Source organism: Phyllostomus discolor, chromosome 12, assembly GCF_004126475.2.
Source record: "Phyllostomus discolor isolate MPI-MPIP mPhyDis1 chromosome 12, mPhyDis1.pri.v3, whole genome shotgun sequence".
NCBI classification, from domain to species: Eukaryota; Metazoa; Chordata; class Mammalia; order Chiroptera; family Phyllostomidae; genus Phyllostomus; species Phyllostomus discolor.
Window position 1 is genome coordinate 35105428 of NC_040914.2, and position 16708 is coordinate 35122135.

The following is a 16708-nucleotide window of genomic DNA, read 5'->3' on the forward strand; positions in this document are numbered from 1 at the left end:
GAGGCCGCCGCACAAATATGACTACTTGGACGTACACGGATTCCCTTGGAATTTTACCGTCCGTCGGCAAACAAGTTATCTCTTATAGAGATTTCCCCAGCTGAGGCTCCCCGGCCCCCGAGGGAGTAACCACACCGGGGGGGAGAAAGCCTTCGAAATGGGCCTCCGCCTTTCCCCCCCAGGTGTGGGCCTCGGCTCTCTAGACAAAAATAAAAAAAAAATCAAGGAGTCTTTGTCATCGGCCAACTCTACCGTCTGCTTGTGCCAGGGGTACTACTTTCTAGAGGTGTGGCCCCCTCACCTTGCCCCCCAGACACGCTCCTGAGGGCGCCCCGAGCTGTCACGTTCCAGAACATGGGTCCGTGCCCCGATGCCGCCCCTCTGCACGGCCTGCGTTTGTAAAAGCTGGAGACACCCTTTCCATCAGCCCCATCGTAGGGGGCTGTGCACACAGCAGTGGAAATGGGGCTGAGGTCCGGGCCGGCAGCGCCGGTCACGCCCATCCCTCCACTGCGGCTTTCATGAGACGAAGAGTTTGTGTCTCTTTCCTCCTGAGTGACACCCCGACGTCTGGACTCCATCTCCGAAGCCCTAAGGCCCTTGGTTGTAAAAAGGGGTTAGTTATGAGATTCCTCACTGTATCTCCCGACTAGTGCAGTGCAGGGCCTTTGCATGCGTCTCCACGCCGTCTGAACTTCCTTCTCTGCAAACGGTTGACATCCATTGCCGCCCCCCTTTTTTTTTTTGCCTGTTGGGCTGCTTTTCTTTTTTTAATGAATTTGTAAGCCGTCTTTGTATTTTAGGGACGTTAGCCAATGTATGTTGCAACAATTTGTGTTGCAAATATTTCTTCTGAGTCTATTTTTACAAAGCTCTAGATTTTGGCCTTTTAAAAAAAAATGATTTCTGGATTTCCCCCCTAGCTTCGAAAGCTTTTAAATGTCATTCTTTTCTTTTTTTTTCTTGTATTCATATACCTGAAACCCACGTGGAGCTTTTGTCATTGACGCAGGGTCGGAAATCGAGGGTTGCGACGTGCCCTTTTGTGTCTGGACAGCGGTTACAGCAACACTACTTATTAAACAATAAAACGGTCTTTTTCCAGGAAAATGAAATGCCGTTTTTGTCATGTGTGAAATTCCTATATTGATCTGGGTCTGTGTTTCGGAGTTCCGTTTGTCTCCCTGATGATGTGTTACGCTTTCAATCACATAAACACATTCGTATGTGACTCACGGAAGATGGCAGACAAGAAGAACCCGTTTTCCTAGGAATAGTCTCTGCTGAGCTGGCCTTGTGGTGAGGCCAGCACAAACACCGTGGGAAAGGTTGTGTTTCCGATGAGTGTGGGGGAAGACCCCCCCCCAAGTCCTGCGGGATTCTCAGCGTAGCCAGGACGGAGGGTGGCCGCGTCCCCAGGAATCTCCTTCACAAGATCCCGCAGTGTGGCTGTGAGAGGGTCATGGTGCTACCCACAACCCTGCCCCCCACCCCAGGGCTGGGTTGAAACCTGGCTGTGCCCCTGAGTGGCACCGTGGCCCCAACAGGCCACCCTCATGCCACAGACTGGGTTGTATCTCCCCGGTGTGACGGTATTAGAGGTGGGGCCTTTGGGAGCTGATGAGGTCAGATGAGGCCATATGGGTTTAGTGCCCTTATCAAAAGAGACACAAGATAGCTTGTTCTCTCTCTTTCTCTCTCTCACACTGCCAGCAAGAAGGCAGCTGTCTGCTAGCCAGGAGGAGAGTTCTCACCCAAACAAACCACGCTGGCACCCTGACCTCGGACTTGCAGCCTCCAGAGCTGTGAGGAAATGAGTTTCTGTTGTTCAAGCCACCCAGTGTCTGGTACTTGGCTGCGGAAGCCCACGCAGATAAAAACACTGAGGGAGCCTCAGTTTCCTCATCTGTAAAGTGGGAAACCACGGCCCGTGCCTCCTGTTGTGAGGGTTAAAGGAAGACCAGCACGTGTTATGCGTCTGGGGCAGTGCCCACAGGCAGCAGGCCGTCCACACACAGGGGTACTGGGTTGCAGAGGGGGGAGGGGTTTCAGGGTATGCAAGCCACGTGTGTCCTGCAAACAACAGGCACAGCTCACTTGCAGGTTTTCCAGTCAAACATGAACCTCTCTGGTATTCCTACAGGGCATTGCGGGGAAAACCCCGTAGAAGGACAGCAAGGGACCACCTGCCCAGCATTCGCACCTCCCAGCACCTATGCACACACCTGTCTCGGTCCCTGAGCGCTGGCGCCCTCTGGTGGTGAAAAAGGAAATACGCTTTGTTTTCAGTCCGTCTTCATTTCTGTCGAGAGGAAAAAAAAACGTCAACCTTTGAGGAAAGCAGGACAAAGACCTTACTCTTTCGGCTGTGACTATATCACGCCGAAGCATGCAAGGAGAAGGGAGAAAATTCCATGCGCGGGGTGTTGGGCCCCCTGCCGCTGATGTGTGAGCGGCGGCAGCTCATGGCGCTGGTTGTGCTCGGGGAGTCTTTGGGGAAGAAACAGCCAGAGGAGGAGGTGACCTAACCACTGCAGGCATGACGGATGGTTTCCATTCTCGCGCTTTTCCATCTCAGGCAGGTGCGAGCGATTCGGTGCCTGGCGGGAATGCCCGTTCCCGTGGATGTGGCTTTTTAGGCTGCCCCTTAGGCGAGCGCTCTTTGGGGGGTAAGCTCCGCTGCTAAGCCACAGAGGTGACCTGCAGCAGCTGAACCTGGGGGGTGGTCCCCAGGGCCCGGAGGGCCACCTGGGCTCATCCCCAGATTGCCACCTTTTTATTCAATCTTGGGGAGGGGGACTCTTTTTATTCAATATGTACGAGGTCTGTCTGGAAGAAGTCCAGCCATTGTTATTATAAGGAGGATGGCTTGCAGGACAGCAACGTTACCTGGCAGCCCAGGTGAGTGGCCTGGAATGTGCATGCGTGAACAATGATGACCTCACTGTACTAGTCAGTGGGGGCAGTAGATGCCATTGAGTGAGCACGTGTACTGTGTGGCCGTCACCTTCAAAATGACTGAGCGAGTAGAGCAACGAATATGCATCAGGTTTTGTATTAAGCTTGAACATTTCTCTATGGAAACTGTTTGCATGACTCAGAAGGCCACAGCTGTGGGCAACTGATGATTGGCAGCTTCATCACGACAACATGCTCGCTCACTCATGCATCACATTTTGTGCCAAGTTTTTTTGGCAAAACATCAAATCACCCAGGTGACTCAGCCCCCCTACAGCCCAGATTTGGTGCCCTGCAACATCTGGCTTTTCCCAAAACTAAAGTCACCTTTCAAAGGGCAGAGATTTCAGACTGTCGATGAGATTCAGGAAAATAGGTCGGGGCAGCTGATGGCAGTTGGGAGAACTGTGGGAGGTCCCAAGGTGCCCACTTTGAAGGGGACTGAGGCGTCACTGTCGTATTTGAATGTGGCCCTATTTGGAGATGAGGTCTCAACAGAGGTGATTAGGTTAACTCGAGGCCACGTGAATGGGCCTTTGAATAGCCAGTGTCCTTATGGGAGGAGGATATTAGGACTCGGGCACAGAGGGAAACCCCGTGGGGACACAGAGAAGGCAGCCACCTGCAAGCCAAGGAGAGAGGCCTCAGAGGCGATTGACCCTGCGGACGCCTTGACCTTGGACTTTCAGCCTCCAGAACTGGGACACACGAGTGTCCCCCAGCCTGGGGCACTTCGTGACACCACCCTAACAGAATCAGCGAGACACGTCCCGAGGGACTGCTCGGCGGCCTCACGCCCATTTCAGAGCCCGCCGGGGACAGAGGCTCGCTTACTTGCCGAGCTGGTTTCGGGAGAGATCCAGGGTCTTCAGCTGCCGGCAGGTCCACTTCTCTGGAGGGGGCACGGTCACCAGCTGGTTTCCTTGGAGCTTCAAGGACGTGAGGGCCTGGGACAGAGAGGGGGAGAGGCGGGGATGCCGTTCAATGTCGACAGGGTGCACGGACAGAAGAGAAAGGTCAGCCCCCTGGTGAGGTGCAGCCGAAGGGTCACAACCGGTTTAGCCTGACCGAGATTCCACAATGTGGGCTCACGCTCTCGGGTCCTCAGACTAGAGAAACCATACCAAACAGAGGGAACACTTTGTAGAAGATCCCTCCCCCCCACGCCGGTCCACGGAGGACAATTACTCCAGAATGAAAGGAGTCTGAGCACTTCTCCGAGCTGAGAGTTCACACAAGTTGAGTGGTGATTCCTTATGTCCCCTCTTGGGGACAATGGCAGACCCTGAAGGTCCTGGAGGCCGTGGTGCCACCAGAGGAGGGGCGCACGTCCTGAGGCCTCGCTGGGCCAGCCCAGGTGACACCCGGGACAGGGGCAGGGTGGCAGCAGCAGCAGCAGCACTGAGGGGACCCGTCCCAGTCGCACAGCCTCCGCTGGCTAGGGGCCTGGGGCCGCTGTGTGCCTGCGGTGGCCTTGCTGACCGCCTGCCCCGGACGTCCACCCGCTGCTGCGGGCCCTGCTGGCAAACACAGCCACCTGCCCTTGGACTTGGGACACATTTCACCTTCGTGAGAGGACAGAGGCCGACGCCATCAGCTCGGATGCCAACTAGTCTGTGGACAATGAGAAGCTCGGGATGGTCACAGGCTGCCCCACCTCAAACACCCCACTCTGCACACTTTGTCCCCTCCCTGGTGGGAGGGGGTCCACACCGCCCCCCACTGTCAGCATCAGCATCAGCCTTGGCCCTCCCAGCCCCCGCTCTGGGGAACACACCCAAGTTCCCCTGAGGCTGAGTGGGAGGGGCCAGACAAGGTTCTTTCCCTCCCGTTCTGACATGGTGGGAACCAGAAAACCAACCCAGCTGTTGGTGTGACGTCAGAGGTAACAGACTCGGAACAGGGGGCTGGACGAGGGGCTCCCCCCAAGGACAGAGGTCAGGTGGCAGATGTGACCTGTGTCCCCACCCACCGGCCCTCCCCTCGAGGCAGAGGCACCCCGGGGTGCCTTGTCCAGGCTTGCCCTGGCACCTATGGCTTGATGGCCCTCGCTCTGAGAACACGCATGTGGAAAGGGCCCCTGCTGCCTTCTGGGGGTCCCTGAATGTGGGTGGGGGGGTGCAGCAGGCCTCGGGGGAGAGCCTGTGGGGGCCGAGGCCTGGGCGCTCTGCCTGGGGCTGCCCCGAGGCCTTCAGTGAACACTTATCAGGCCCCCTTCTGGGGCTGGTCCTGGGTGTCAAGGCCAAGTGCTGAATAGGGTCTATGGTTTGCCTTGAGTGGTTCCCATCCGAGTGTGTGGGGGAAGCAGAGACAGGCCTGCAACAACCTAACGTGGGAACGGAGCCCGGGCCGGCGGCTCAGTTGGTTGGAGCATCATTCCATACACAAAAGGGTTGCAGGTTCGGTTCCCGGTCAGAGCGCATACTGGAGGCAACTGATCAATGTTTCTCTCCCTCACTCACACTCTCTCCCTCCCCCTCTTCCTCTCTCCCTAGGATCAGTGAACATATCCTCTGGTGACGATAAAAATATATATATAAAGCGAGAAAGGAGCCCCACGTTGGTGGGGAGGGGCTCAGGGACACACAGGCTCTGGGAAAAGCACTTTCCTGAATTCAAATCTAAAGAAGCTTCCAGGACGCCACCTCTGGGGAGGGCAGCAGGGACAAGGAGGTCCCACAGGGCAGTGTTCCCTGGGCCTTGGGCTTCCTACACCAGCAGACCTCCGTGTCACCCGAGAAGGGACAGAGCCAGAGACAGTCAGACAGTGGGGGGGGGGGGGGGGGTGCGCTGCTGGGCTGGGCTCGCCGTTTGCAACATTGAAAAAAGTCCTGGGTGGTAAGAACCCGTAATCCTACCTCCTCGTGTAGGTGATTTCATTTTGCATATTTCCTATCAATCTTTGCACATATTTTTTTGGTTTGTTTTGGTCTCAGACACTCAGGAGACGTGCACAGACCTCCCTATCACTGGCACTGATTTTTGCACAACAGCCGGACGCGAGAGCCCCGGGTGCCCCTATGGCGGGACTTACGTCGAGCTGGAAGAGCCCCGGCGGGACTTCCTTGAGAGCGTTTTCCGAGAAATCCACGTCCTTCAGGTGGTTCTTCCAGAAGATCGCCATTCTGTCCGGCAGGCACTCCAGGGCGTTGTGGGATGCTCGGCAGCATTTCTAAGGCATGTGCGGAGGGAGAGAAGGAGGTGTGAACGAGTGTTCGGATGATCATCTGTGCCGAGGAGAAAGACTGTCCCGATCTGATTTAACAGTAAGACCTCCACCCCACGGCTCTGTAACAAACATCATTCCGTGACTGCAGAGGCTGCAGAGGGTGGTCGTCCCGTTCTCCCGTCCCTGCTCCAAGGGACGGACGGAAACCGGTTCTCCGGGGAGACGATGGGGGCTCATAACCCTCTTCCTCCGTCCCAGAACATCTGGCTCTTTGTCCCGGGAGATGATGGGACAGTTCAGGCCTGAGCTCTGGAGAGCGGCCGGATTCCCACACACGGCGGTTGGAACTGGACACGTGAACACTGGCGATGGAGAACTTCCCGGTGTAAAACGAACAGCAAGACAACACAACCGCTCCGTATGCTGTCCCGTCTGCTTTCACGAGCAAACTTCCCGAGAAACAACAACACCATTTCCTTGGCAGTGCGGTGGAAACAGATGATTTCTTTTTTATTCTAAGTGTAGAGCTGGCTGAGAGGAACTGAGACCTCCACTCCCCTCCCCACCCAGCTTTTTGGGCAGAAGCCGTCCTGAGCCAGGCACGCAAGCTATAAATGTGCAAAGGGCTGTGGGTCTCACGGTGCAAAGCTCAAGCCCAGAGCCATGTGGTCTGGCGATCGGGGGAGTTACCTGCCCGAGACACTCAGCTGCCGGCTGCTGAGGGACATTTCTGGGCTCTAACACTGGGGCCGCCCCTCCCGCTTGCCAACGTGGCCACGGAGGGGGTGCAGGTGAGACAGACGCCTAGCCCTCCGTCACTCCTGGGGCCATACTAACCAGAGGGCAGGCCCAGGCATCTGGGAACACCTTCAGCTTGTTTCTGGAGACATTCAGATAGCTGAGGGACTTGAAAGAATGCAGGAAAATCATAGGGAGTTCCGTCAGTTTGTTGTCGGAAATATCCAGTTCCTGTAGTTTCCGCAAACCAATCCAGTTAGTGGCTGGGGGAGGAAAAAAAAAAAAAGAAGAAAGTATGAATCGGTTAAAAAGACCCCTGTCGGGAAGAAAATGACGGAATCAAGTCAGGGTATGGCCACCGTGGAACCTACCACTTTCTTCTTCAAAGAGTTTTTCTAAGTAATTTTTGGAGGCGGTCAGTTTTTGGAGCTTGGAGAGGTGCAGGAGTCCCGGGGGCAGATGGGACAGCTTGTTGTTGGAGATGTCGATTTCGAGGAGCCTGTGGTTGGGGAAGAAGGGCGTCAAAGCTTCAGAAGAGAGAGGCCAGGCTGCCGTGTTACAAATTTCTGTAAACACAGGGGTGCACGTTTCCTCTGAAACTGCCCAGGACCTCCTTGCAGAAGGCTCAAAGAACAGGCATTGAAAATGTAGCGATCTATTTTTTCTTTGTTGCATTAACTGTTACCATGTCCCGTGGAGACAAAGGAAATCAAACCCTGTTTGGGGGACCCTGGTCTCGCTGGCCAATAGGGACGAAAGCCTTTCTCGTAGGTGGGACAGCCATGTGAGCTGGTACCTTGAAAGCCACCTTCAACCTTCTGGACCCCTGAATCTGGCCCCCTATACAGACCCCCGCAGGGCCCCCACTTGGATGGCACGCGCTCTTTAGATTTTTGTGTGTGGAGTTTTCTCCCCTCCCCCACTGGTGGCTGACGCCCCTAAGTTCCTCCAACATCCTTCTCTCTTACTCTTAGAGCCTTAGCTTCCCAAGGGCTCCCCCAAAATGGGACAGAGCTGCCCACACCTGCTTCCTGCTGCTAGCACCCTGCTGAGTGAACGTGCCCCCCAGGCCCCTCCTCACTTGCTGGGACATGTGGTAAAAGCTGGGGGTCTGGGCCTCACGGCTTCCACCGGCCCCCTCCTCTGATTCCTGAACGCAGGACCGAGAAGGGGGCGGGGCGGGGCGGGCAGGCAGGTCCGCCAGGCCGCCAGGGAGCAGTATACATTCGGGGGCACGCAGACCACCCTGCTCTGCGTTCCCCTGGACGGGAGGGGGGGACCTTGTCCCCGAGACAGAGCTTGTGTTAGGACAGGCAGAGCTTCCTTCTCTCGTTTCTGCTAAAAATTTGTTTCCAAAACCACAGACTACGGTCCGGGACCCCGTGCGGGGAAAGCCGGCGCCGGCAGCTGGGGTGCAGACCCCACCCCCACGCCCGCCGCTCGTCCCCCGAACACCTGCAAAGGGGCAGACCCACCTAGAACAGATGATCTCGTCTGACGACTGCACGCCGGGTAGTTCAGCCAAGTGGTTGTCCGAGAGGTTCAGCTTCCGGAGGTTGATGAGTCCCCAGGGGATGACCGACGGGAGGGAGGACAGGCAGTTGGCGGAAAGGTCCAGCTCCGTGATCTGGCAGGAGATGTCTATGAGCCAGTCGATATCCACCCAGGGCAGCTTGAGGTGGGACCATTTCACACGCAGAGCCTGGGTGCGGGAGACAGGGGAAGGGCACCCGTGGGTGGTGAGCGCAGGGCAGGTGTCAGCTTGGGATAAAGCGGTGATTTATTCACGTGTGAGCTGGCGGAAGTCCCAGATGTTGGGACCACATCTGGGCGCGGTAATCTCTGCACAGCTCCAGCCTCTCTCTCTCCAGCCTCTAGAGGGCGCATGTGAGTTTAATGTCAAGGCACAGAGTGGGAGGCGCAGCCCTGCTCTCCCAGGAGGAGACCACCCAAGCTCGGAGAAGCCTTCTCAGTCTGAGCAGGAGGCTGAGGACCAAACCTGGGTCTTCCCTCCTCTCTTTCCTGGGATTGGAGCTGCTGTTGACACGATGCCACTCGGGGTGCTGCTTCCAGAGTGACAGACTAAATACACGAAAGGACAATGGCCAGACCATCTATAAAACTGGAACTTTGATAGCCCCCTCCTCAATCTGCAGCAACCTGCCCAGGAAACTAACCCCCTTATCTGTAGTAAATAGCTCAGGAAGCCAGTCGCTTAGTAACCCAGACCTGGAGGAGAGCAGACTGCTATTTAGTAACAATCCAGGAAGTTAAAAAAATGACTTAAAATTTTCTTATTTACTGATTTTAGAGAGAGGGAAGAAAGGAGACAGAGGGAAAGAAACATCCATGTGGGAGAGAAACATTGATCGGTTGCTTCTTGCACACTCGCTAACTAGGATTGAACCTGCAACCCAGGCATGTGCCTTGACTGGGAATCGAACCTGAGACCTTTCGGTTTATGGGCCGATGCTCAGCCCCACTGAGCCACACTGGCCAGGGAATGAACAATAACTTGTATAACGATCAGCCCCCAGTGTCCGGGCCTTGATTAGTCACTGACAGCTTCCCTAGTCTTTGTCCCTGCTTCTAACTTAGATCAACCAGAGAAAGCCAAACAGGCACCCCGACCAATCACGGAGGGCACCCCTCTTCTAGTTAGCTGCCTCTGGCTTCCCCATCAGCAGCCTCCAGTCACCCCTGCACCCTCCCTCTGTGCACGCTCATCCTTCCCCAGCCCTCTGCCTGCCTTTGAGTCTCTGCCAAAACTCAAGCCACTGGCTGACTCCCTAGTTACAGCAAGCCCCTGAGTAACTTTCCTTTGCTTTTCTCATCTGGTTGGCTTTCATTTTTTTCCACAAGAGGGAGCCAGAGAGACTAGCGGTTTGCTGGTGTGAGATGGTAAGAGACCCCAAACACACACGAGTGGGGCTTGTCTCTTTCTGTTGGATTATCAGAGAATTTGGGGGCTCCATTAGGTTCCTGGGTGGAGGAAATTGGCGTTTTGCTTCGTTTCTCCAAAGCATCTGGAAATCTGTATCAGAATATTAGAGAAACAAACATCAGTGCTTCACAGATGGGAAAATGTCACAACCAGGCTGAACTGCGGGAAAGACACCCATCAGGTGGCCTGAGGTTTTGCTTTCTTGGCTGCAGAAGACAGGCTTCCCGATATGGACACTAGGTGGCGCTGCGGGCCTCGTCTTAATTTCCTTGGCTAAGGAACCAGAATCCGAAAGCCTGGGTCCCTTACCGGTTCTCAAAGCTCTGGCCTTTGAACCAAGAATAAGGAACTCTCTGTGTCTGCCTCCCTTTGCCTGGACAAAGAGAGAAGAATGAGAGTGTCCTGGATTTGGGGTTAATAGAGTCTTAGTCTCAGCGATTTGTTTTGTTTTTGCTTTTCTTTTCTGACAAGCCACTCTGCAATAGAGTCACGACACTATTTTGAAATTTTTCAAAATGGCAGTCAAATCTAACTGGGACCCGATGAATACCCCTATGCCCTTCACCTAGATCCTTTCATTGCTAGTATATTGCTACTTCTACTTTCCCCTCTCTACTCACCCGTGGAAACACACGTTTTTCATTATTTGCTGAATCATTTGCAAGTTGACTGCAGGCACCCTGGCCTTGCACCCCTAAAGAACCCAGCTTGTCTCCAGGAGTCTACCGTTGTCCTTAGTTGTCACACCACTTTTCCATAACCCAGTTTATTTCTTCTTCAACTTCAGCATTACAAGTTTTCCAGCCATTCCAGTTGCCTGGTAGCATATCCCATAATCTGCACGCACTTAATTTTGTTTCTTTAAGTTTAGATTCAAGTTATAGGCATTTTGGCCCAAATCAGACAATATTGAGTCTTTCCATTTGCCACCACCAGGGGGCACCCGATGGCTGGTTACTCCACTGTTGCTGATGCCAACAGTCTGATCCTTGGGTTCAGGTGCCATCTGTCAGATCCCCTCTTTGTGAAAGCACATTTGACTCTTTGTGACTCATCAGCAGCCTGGGGCGTTGACAGTCTGAGACAAGTGAGCATTTGTCACTCGTGTTCCTACGTCATTTCACCCTGTGGTTTTAGCATCAATATTGACCCTGGCCTGAATCCACTAGTACATTGGTCACAAAGTGATGATTTTTAAAAAACTACCATTCCTTGTACATTTGTTACTTGGCATTCTTCTGCACAGAAGTGTCCTCCCTCAGCCACTTTTAAGGATCAGTACGGACTCCTTGACTCCTTTTTTTTAAATTCAAAGTATTATAATTCATTATTGCCACGATTTGTTGTGGGTTTTGTGTGTGTGTGTGTGTGTGTGTGTGTGTGTGTTTTGATGCTCAGGTAGTATGCAATTAGGCCAGTGGGAGGAAGCCCATCAGGGGGCTCCTGTTCCTCTGCTATTTCCTTATCAGTTTGGGGCACTGCCTTGCTTCCGGGGAAGACAAGAGGTCCCAGTCTCCTCTGCAACTTTTCAAGCCCCAGCCCTGGAATCAGCCCTGGTTCCCTTTAGCAGAAAAGGGTAGTTAGAGACCAAGACCTGGGTGCTAGGTGTGCTCAGTGCTCCTGGGGTGATGCTGCTTCCTGGCCTGTTGACTGAGCACACCTCGGTATATAGCATGAGGGCACGCTCAAGCCGCCAGTTCAAAACCAGCCTCATGGACTTCTTTCTGTAATTCACCACTATATCACTCTTTGTCTGGTTGTTGGTGGTTCCAGTCCGCTCTTCCATAAGCAGTTTGGACCAGGGGACGATGTCTATCCAGGTCACGTGTGGACCCAGGATTCTTTCTGGCTTGTGGTGTTTTCAAGGACAGTGTCCTGAGAAGGTATGGTGGCAGATCCAGGAGCAGGTTGAGGGGAAGGGCAACATGCTGGTCCTTGCAATGCCAAGTTCAAAAAGGCCCTCCTAGAGCCTGGCTACTGCCCCTTCCTGGGTTCTCAGAGACACACCCAGGTCCCAGGCCCCAGGCCCCAGGCCAGACAGCTTTACACAAGGCTCAGGTGTCCAGTTTGCAGCCTGACCCTCCTCCATTCACCCTGTGCGGCCATTGTGGTCACTCAATGTCAAATACATTGGGCCTGATCTGAAACGGCAGTCAAGTGCAAGATGAAAAGGAGGCTGGTTTTAGTCCTGATTTTAAACAGCAAATCTTAGGTATCTATGGAAAGTCTTCTCTTTTTTTTAATCCTCACCTGAGGTGATTTTCTCATTAATTTTAGAGAGAGAAGAAGGGAGGGAGAGAGAGAGAGAGCAGTGATGTGAGAGAGAAACATCAATTGGTTGCCTTCTGCTATGCACCCCAACTGGGGATTGAACCCACAACCTGGGTTTGTGCCCTGACTGGGAATCGAACTCACAACACTTCAGTCTAAAGGACGATGCCCCAACCAAATGAGCCACACCGGCCAGGGCTATGGAAATTCTTGTAAATAAAACTCTGCAGGACCACCAAAAATAGATAAAACAACAGAAAAGAATCAGAAAATTGCTATGACATGAGCCAATTATGGTGCCCATGCCCTAAACATCCTCGGAGGGTCATCTGAGATGCTGGTGCCCTGACAATGGCAGTCTCCCTCTTGTACCCCCTCCGTGTCCTCTGAGCTGAGAGGTCCTCTGACCTGGAGGTGCACAGGGAGAGGGGACTCAGCCTCAGCCCTGTGTCTTCTTAACGGGGCCCAGGGGGCCTTGGGCAAGCAAGGCTTGGTGTGGCTGAGAACCTCCCCGGGCTCTCTCCAGCTCCAGTCCCCTTAGAGGGAACCTGTTTGCTGATTTCATGCTGCACTGACTCAGCCCGAGGGTCATCTCCTCCATCCCAGCAGGGGGGGTGGCCTTCCAGAACCTGATTTCGTGCGGCTCCACAGCTCAGCAGTGTGCCCAACATGCAGCAGATGCTCCATAAACAGTCGTGTGTTGAGACGCACATCACGGAGACTGTAACCTGTCCGTTCACACCTCTCACCAGATCAAACACACTCAAACTATCCGAGTCTGCTCAAAGTCCTCCTGCCTTCCCTCACCCTCAGAACTGCCTTCCGTTAAATCTACAGGCTTCTGTCGTCAGCTCCCCACCCCCACAAGGAGCCCCAAACATGTTCCACGTTTGTGCCCCACGGTCCCCTCCACGCCCTCCGCCTGCCCTCGTGTTCCTGTTGGCAGGTGGCTTGTGGGGTTGGTAATTTGCTCCAGGTAGACGAAATCAGGGCATGGGCATACTCTTAGGGCAGAGGATTCAAGGCCAAGGGGAAATTGCCAGTGGAAGCCCAGGAGGTGCCCGTGTGTGTGTTTGTAAGTAAGCTGCAGGGCACAGGACGTGGACCTGAGGCTGGAATTCACAGGAAGGCTGGGATGCAGGGCGGGAGGCTGAGGGTGTGGCCTCGCTGTCAAGAATTGACTAGCCTGCACCCCAAAGGCTGCAGTGGGGTGGTCTGGGGCTGCGGCTGGTCCTCCTGGGATGTGGTTGCTACGGCAATGGGAGGATGCTGTGGGAAATACACATTTGGTGGGCATGAAGATGAGAACTTTTTCGAAAGCTGACTCCCTAGGGCTGCCCTCGTCTAGACAGTGGGTATCACGAGGTCACTCTGGGGCCCCAGATTCTGCTGGCCGGGCCGGCCTGTGTCATCTCACTCTGTCCTGCCACCGCCCTTCCTGCCTCTGCACCCTGCTCCGCTTTCTCTGCCCTGGAGTTCACGGCCCTGCTCTCTCCCATAGAAAGCCACCTGCTCCTGGAAACTCCAGTGCAAAGGCCGCCTTCTTCACTCCTAAGTAGAGCTGGGGTACCAGCCCGCACCATAACAGGGATGCCCTTGTGCTTCACTTGCATTGGTGCATTTGGCAACACTTACTTGAGTGTTGCAATGTGCCGGCCATTGGGTAAGGCACCGGGAGGATGAGGGATGCGGGGGCAGCAGATGGAACCAACGATCGGGGCATTTGTGGTTCAGGGTGAAAAGCTCTGTGTATGTGTGTATTGGACATGCATTTGGCCACCCTACCTCAAGGGTGTCTTGCCACAAGCAAGTGCTTCCTTAGCGGGCACAGTCCTATCAGCAGAAGGCCATCTGTTGGGAGGGAGTGGCTGTGTGTGCCCCTGAACTCCCCAGACACGTGGAAGGGGAGGAAGGGGACGCCGCCTGTTCCTAAAACTGAGTCCTTGCTAGGTCTCCCTGCTGCCCCACCCCACCCCCAATTTCTGCAGGGTGGAAATCTGTTCAACTCCAGTAAAAAGCAGAAATCGGCAAACACGAGGACCCGCAGAATACAGACACGTGGGCGAGAAGATTTCTGGGCTGGAAGGAGTTGGAAAAGCATGTAAGATTTCTGTCTGGTCTTGGCCAAGTGGGAAAACTTTTATTTACAAATGTTATATTCCTGCCTGGCTGGTGTGGCTCCATTGTTTGGAGAATTGTCCCATAGACCAGAAGGTCACGGGTTCAATTCCCGGTCAGGGCATATACCCGGGTCACAGGTTCAATCTCCAGTCGAGGTGGATCTGAGAAGGCAGCCAATCGATGTTTCTCTTTCACATTGGTTTTCTCTCTCTCTCCCTCCCTTTCTCTTTCTCTAAAAGCAATGAAAAAATCCTCAGGTGAGGATACAAAAACCAAACAAACTTATCTTCCTTTTTGTGCACAGAGATGACAGGGTGGCCCAGAGGAAGGAGGAGGGACGACGCGCCGTTAAGAAGATGGCAGTACACTTGACCTTGAAACCCAGCCGGGCGAGCTCTGAAGCCCTCGTTACTTATTTCTGTGTAATCTGGGCAGGATGACAATACATAGGGCTGTGAGGGAGGGAAGCCAGCAGCTGCCTAATCAAATCCATGCACACTGAACTGCAAAATCAAAGACAGCTGGCTGTGGGGAGCCCACCAATTCAAGTGCGCGGTTAAGGCACGCCCGCTCTGGCCCAGACAGACGGAGAACACTCAGGTTTGCCCTGAAGCACAAGCCTCTAAGATGTGGGGTGGAATAGAAGGACGTTCCCCTCTTCCAAAAGGCCCGGTGCACTGACGTATAAAACTTGCTCTCTGAGGCATGGGGCGGCGAGCAGGACGGGTTCGAGGAGGACTGGGTGTAATCAAGGGCATTCAGTTTACCACGGATGGTGAGGTTTGGGGGTGCCTCTGTGTGAGAAAGGTCTCCCTGTCCCGTGACATGGGGGGCTGCGGTGCAGGAGGGCAGTCACCCGCCTTTCCTCGATGCTTCCGGAAGCCACTGGGAATAAACCACCGAGGCACGCGAGCCGCAGGGACTCAGAGACGTTTGCTGCTTTCACACCCGCACAAGCTCTATCGGTGGGAGGAAAAATAATTGTCCCACGAAGGGCTGGCGTCTGCGATCCTGTTAGCCTGGCTTTAACCTTGGCCGCTGTGGGCCCCAGCAGACACGGAGAGGGATGGATCCCCTGCTCGAATGACGGGGACCTGCCCCAGTAGCTTTGTTAGGGGGTTCCAATTGCACCCCCTTAGTTCATCTGCATGGAGTCCACGGAGCAGAGGTCACGCCTCTTCTCTCTGCGTTCCCAACTCATGGTTCCTGTCAATCAATGGTCGGCACCTGACCTGTGACCTACAGCTGCTTGAGCAAGAATCTTCCCCGCTGGGGACTGCGAAAATCCTTTCAGGGGATGGACCAGAGCTCAGTGACAGGGGACGTGGCACCGCACAGGCAGCCAATGGCGATCGTCCGTTCCGTGAAGACGCACGTGTTAAAACGGGGTAGGGGGGACACGCAGAATGTTCTAGAATGTACTAGAGAATCCTCGCTCACATAAAACAGAACGGACTCAGGACAAGGGCAAGCTGGAAGAAAAGCCTAAAAGTGAGAAGCTCAGAGCCGAGCCCATCTGGGAGGACGTGTGTGGGCTCACCTGAGGGAGGCCGCGGAAGGAAAGATGGATGCAGGAGGGGGTCAGCCTGTGGATGAGGGGCAGGGGACAAGCTGGGGGAGGGTTCCAAGTGTGCAGGTGTTCTCTGAGAACCCAGAGCACTGGAGGAGGCCCCAGAGTACAGGGCTCGGCTGGACGGGGCATCAGCACGCTGGACGGGGCATCAGCACGCTGGACGGGGCATCAGCACGCTGGACGGGGCATCAGCACGCTGGACGGGGCATCAGCACGCTGGACGGGGCATCAGCACGCTGGAGACAAGGCTGTGTCCCCGCTAGGACAGACAAGGACCGATGCGCCCTTGCCCTTGCCCCTGAGGGAAGCTCCACTTGAGACTTCCAACACCCACTGCTCAGGTCCCTGCCCTCCAGCGGGGAGGTGCGTGAGGACAGAGGAGGAGGTTCAGATGGAGGGAGGCTGGCCCTGGACCAGCCACGAGCCCGGGCAGGTAATGCAACCACAGCGCCTGGACCCAGGCTGAGGGTAGCAGAGCCACAGTTGGAAAGGGGGTGTTACGGGCTGAACTTCTTTCCCTCTCCCCAAAAAAGGTGTGTTGAAGCCCTAACTCCCTGGTCCTTAGAACGTGAGCTGGATTAGAAACAGGGTTTTTACACATCTTTATACAGAAATCTTTGATGACAGAGGCGATCAGGTTAAGATGAGGTCACTACAGGGGCTCTCGTCCACAGCACAAGGGGAAGTTGAGACACAGAGGTGGGCACATGGAGAGGGAAGGTGCCCGTGGATGCAACTCAGAGCAAAGGGACACGGGCACCCACCTCCTACCAGGGAAGTAAGATCCATGCGGAACGTAAGTACGAAAGTAACTTGCGAGACAACCTGTGATGGCATCTGAAACAGTCAGCACGGGACAGTCTGACGCCTCCCAGGGACACACTCAAAGTCAAAGTCATGCTCCGGAAGTGGAACCTTGGTCGCTCGGTAAGAC

At 54.7% G+C, this 16708-nt stretch overlaps 1 protein-coding gene across 2 annotated transcripts in view; it reads right to left on the bottom strand.

The window, feature by feature from the left end:
- Positions 1–16708, bottom strand: part of LRRK1 (leucine rich repeat kinase 1) — a 105369-nt gene that overhangs the window by 33125 nt on the left and 55536 nt on the right. For both annotated transcript variants that reach the window (XM_036012951.1, XM_028502292.2), the window contains exons 7-12: positions 8341–8567; positions 7237–7364; positions 6965–7128; positions 5993–6130; positions 3793–3905; positions 2226–2302 (exon numbers count right to left, since the gene is read on the bottom strand). In XM_036012951.1, the coding sequence (XP_035868844.1) occupies positions 2226–2302; positions 3793–3905; positions 5993–6130; positions 6965–7128; positions 7237–7364; positions 8341–8567 (847 nt within the window). The remainder of the gene's footprint in view (positions 1–2225; positions 2303–3792; positions 3906–5992; positions 6131–6964; positions 7129–7236; positions 7365–8340; positions 8568–16708) is intronic.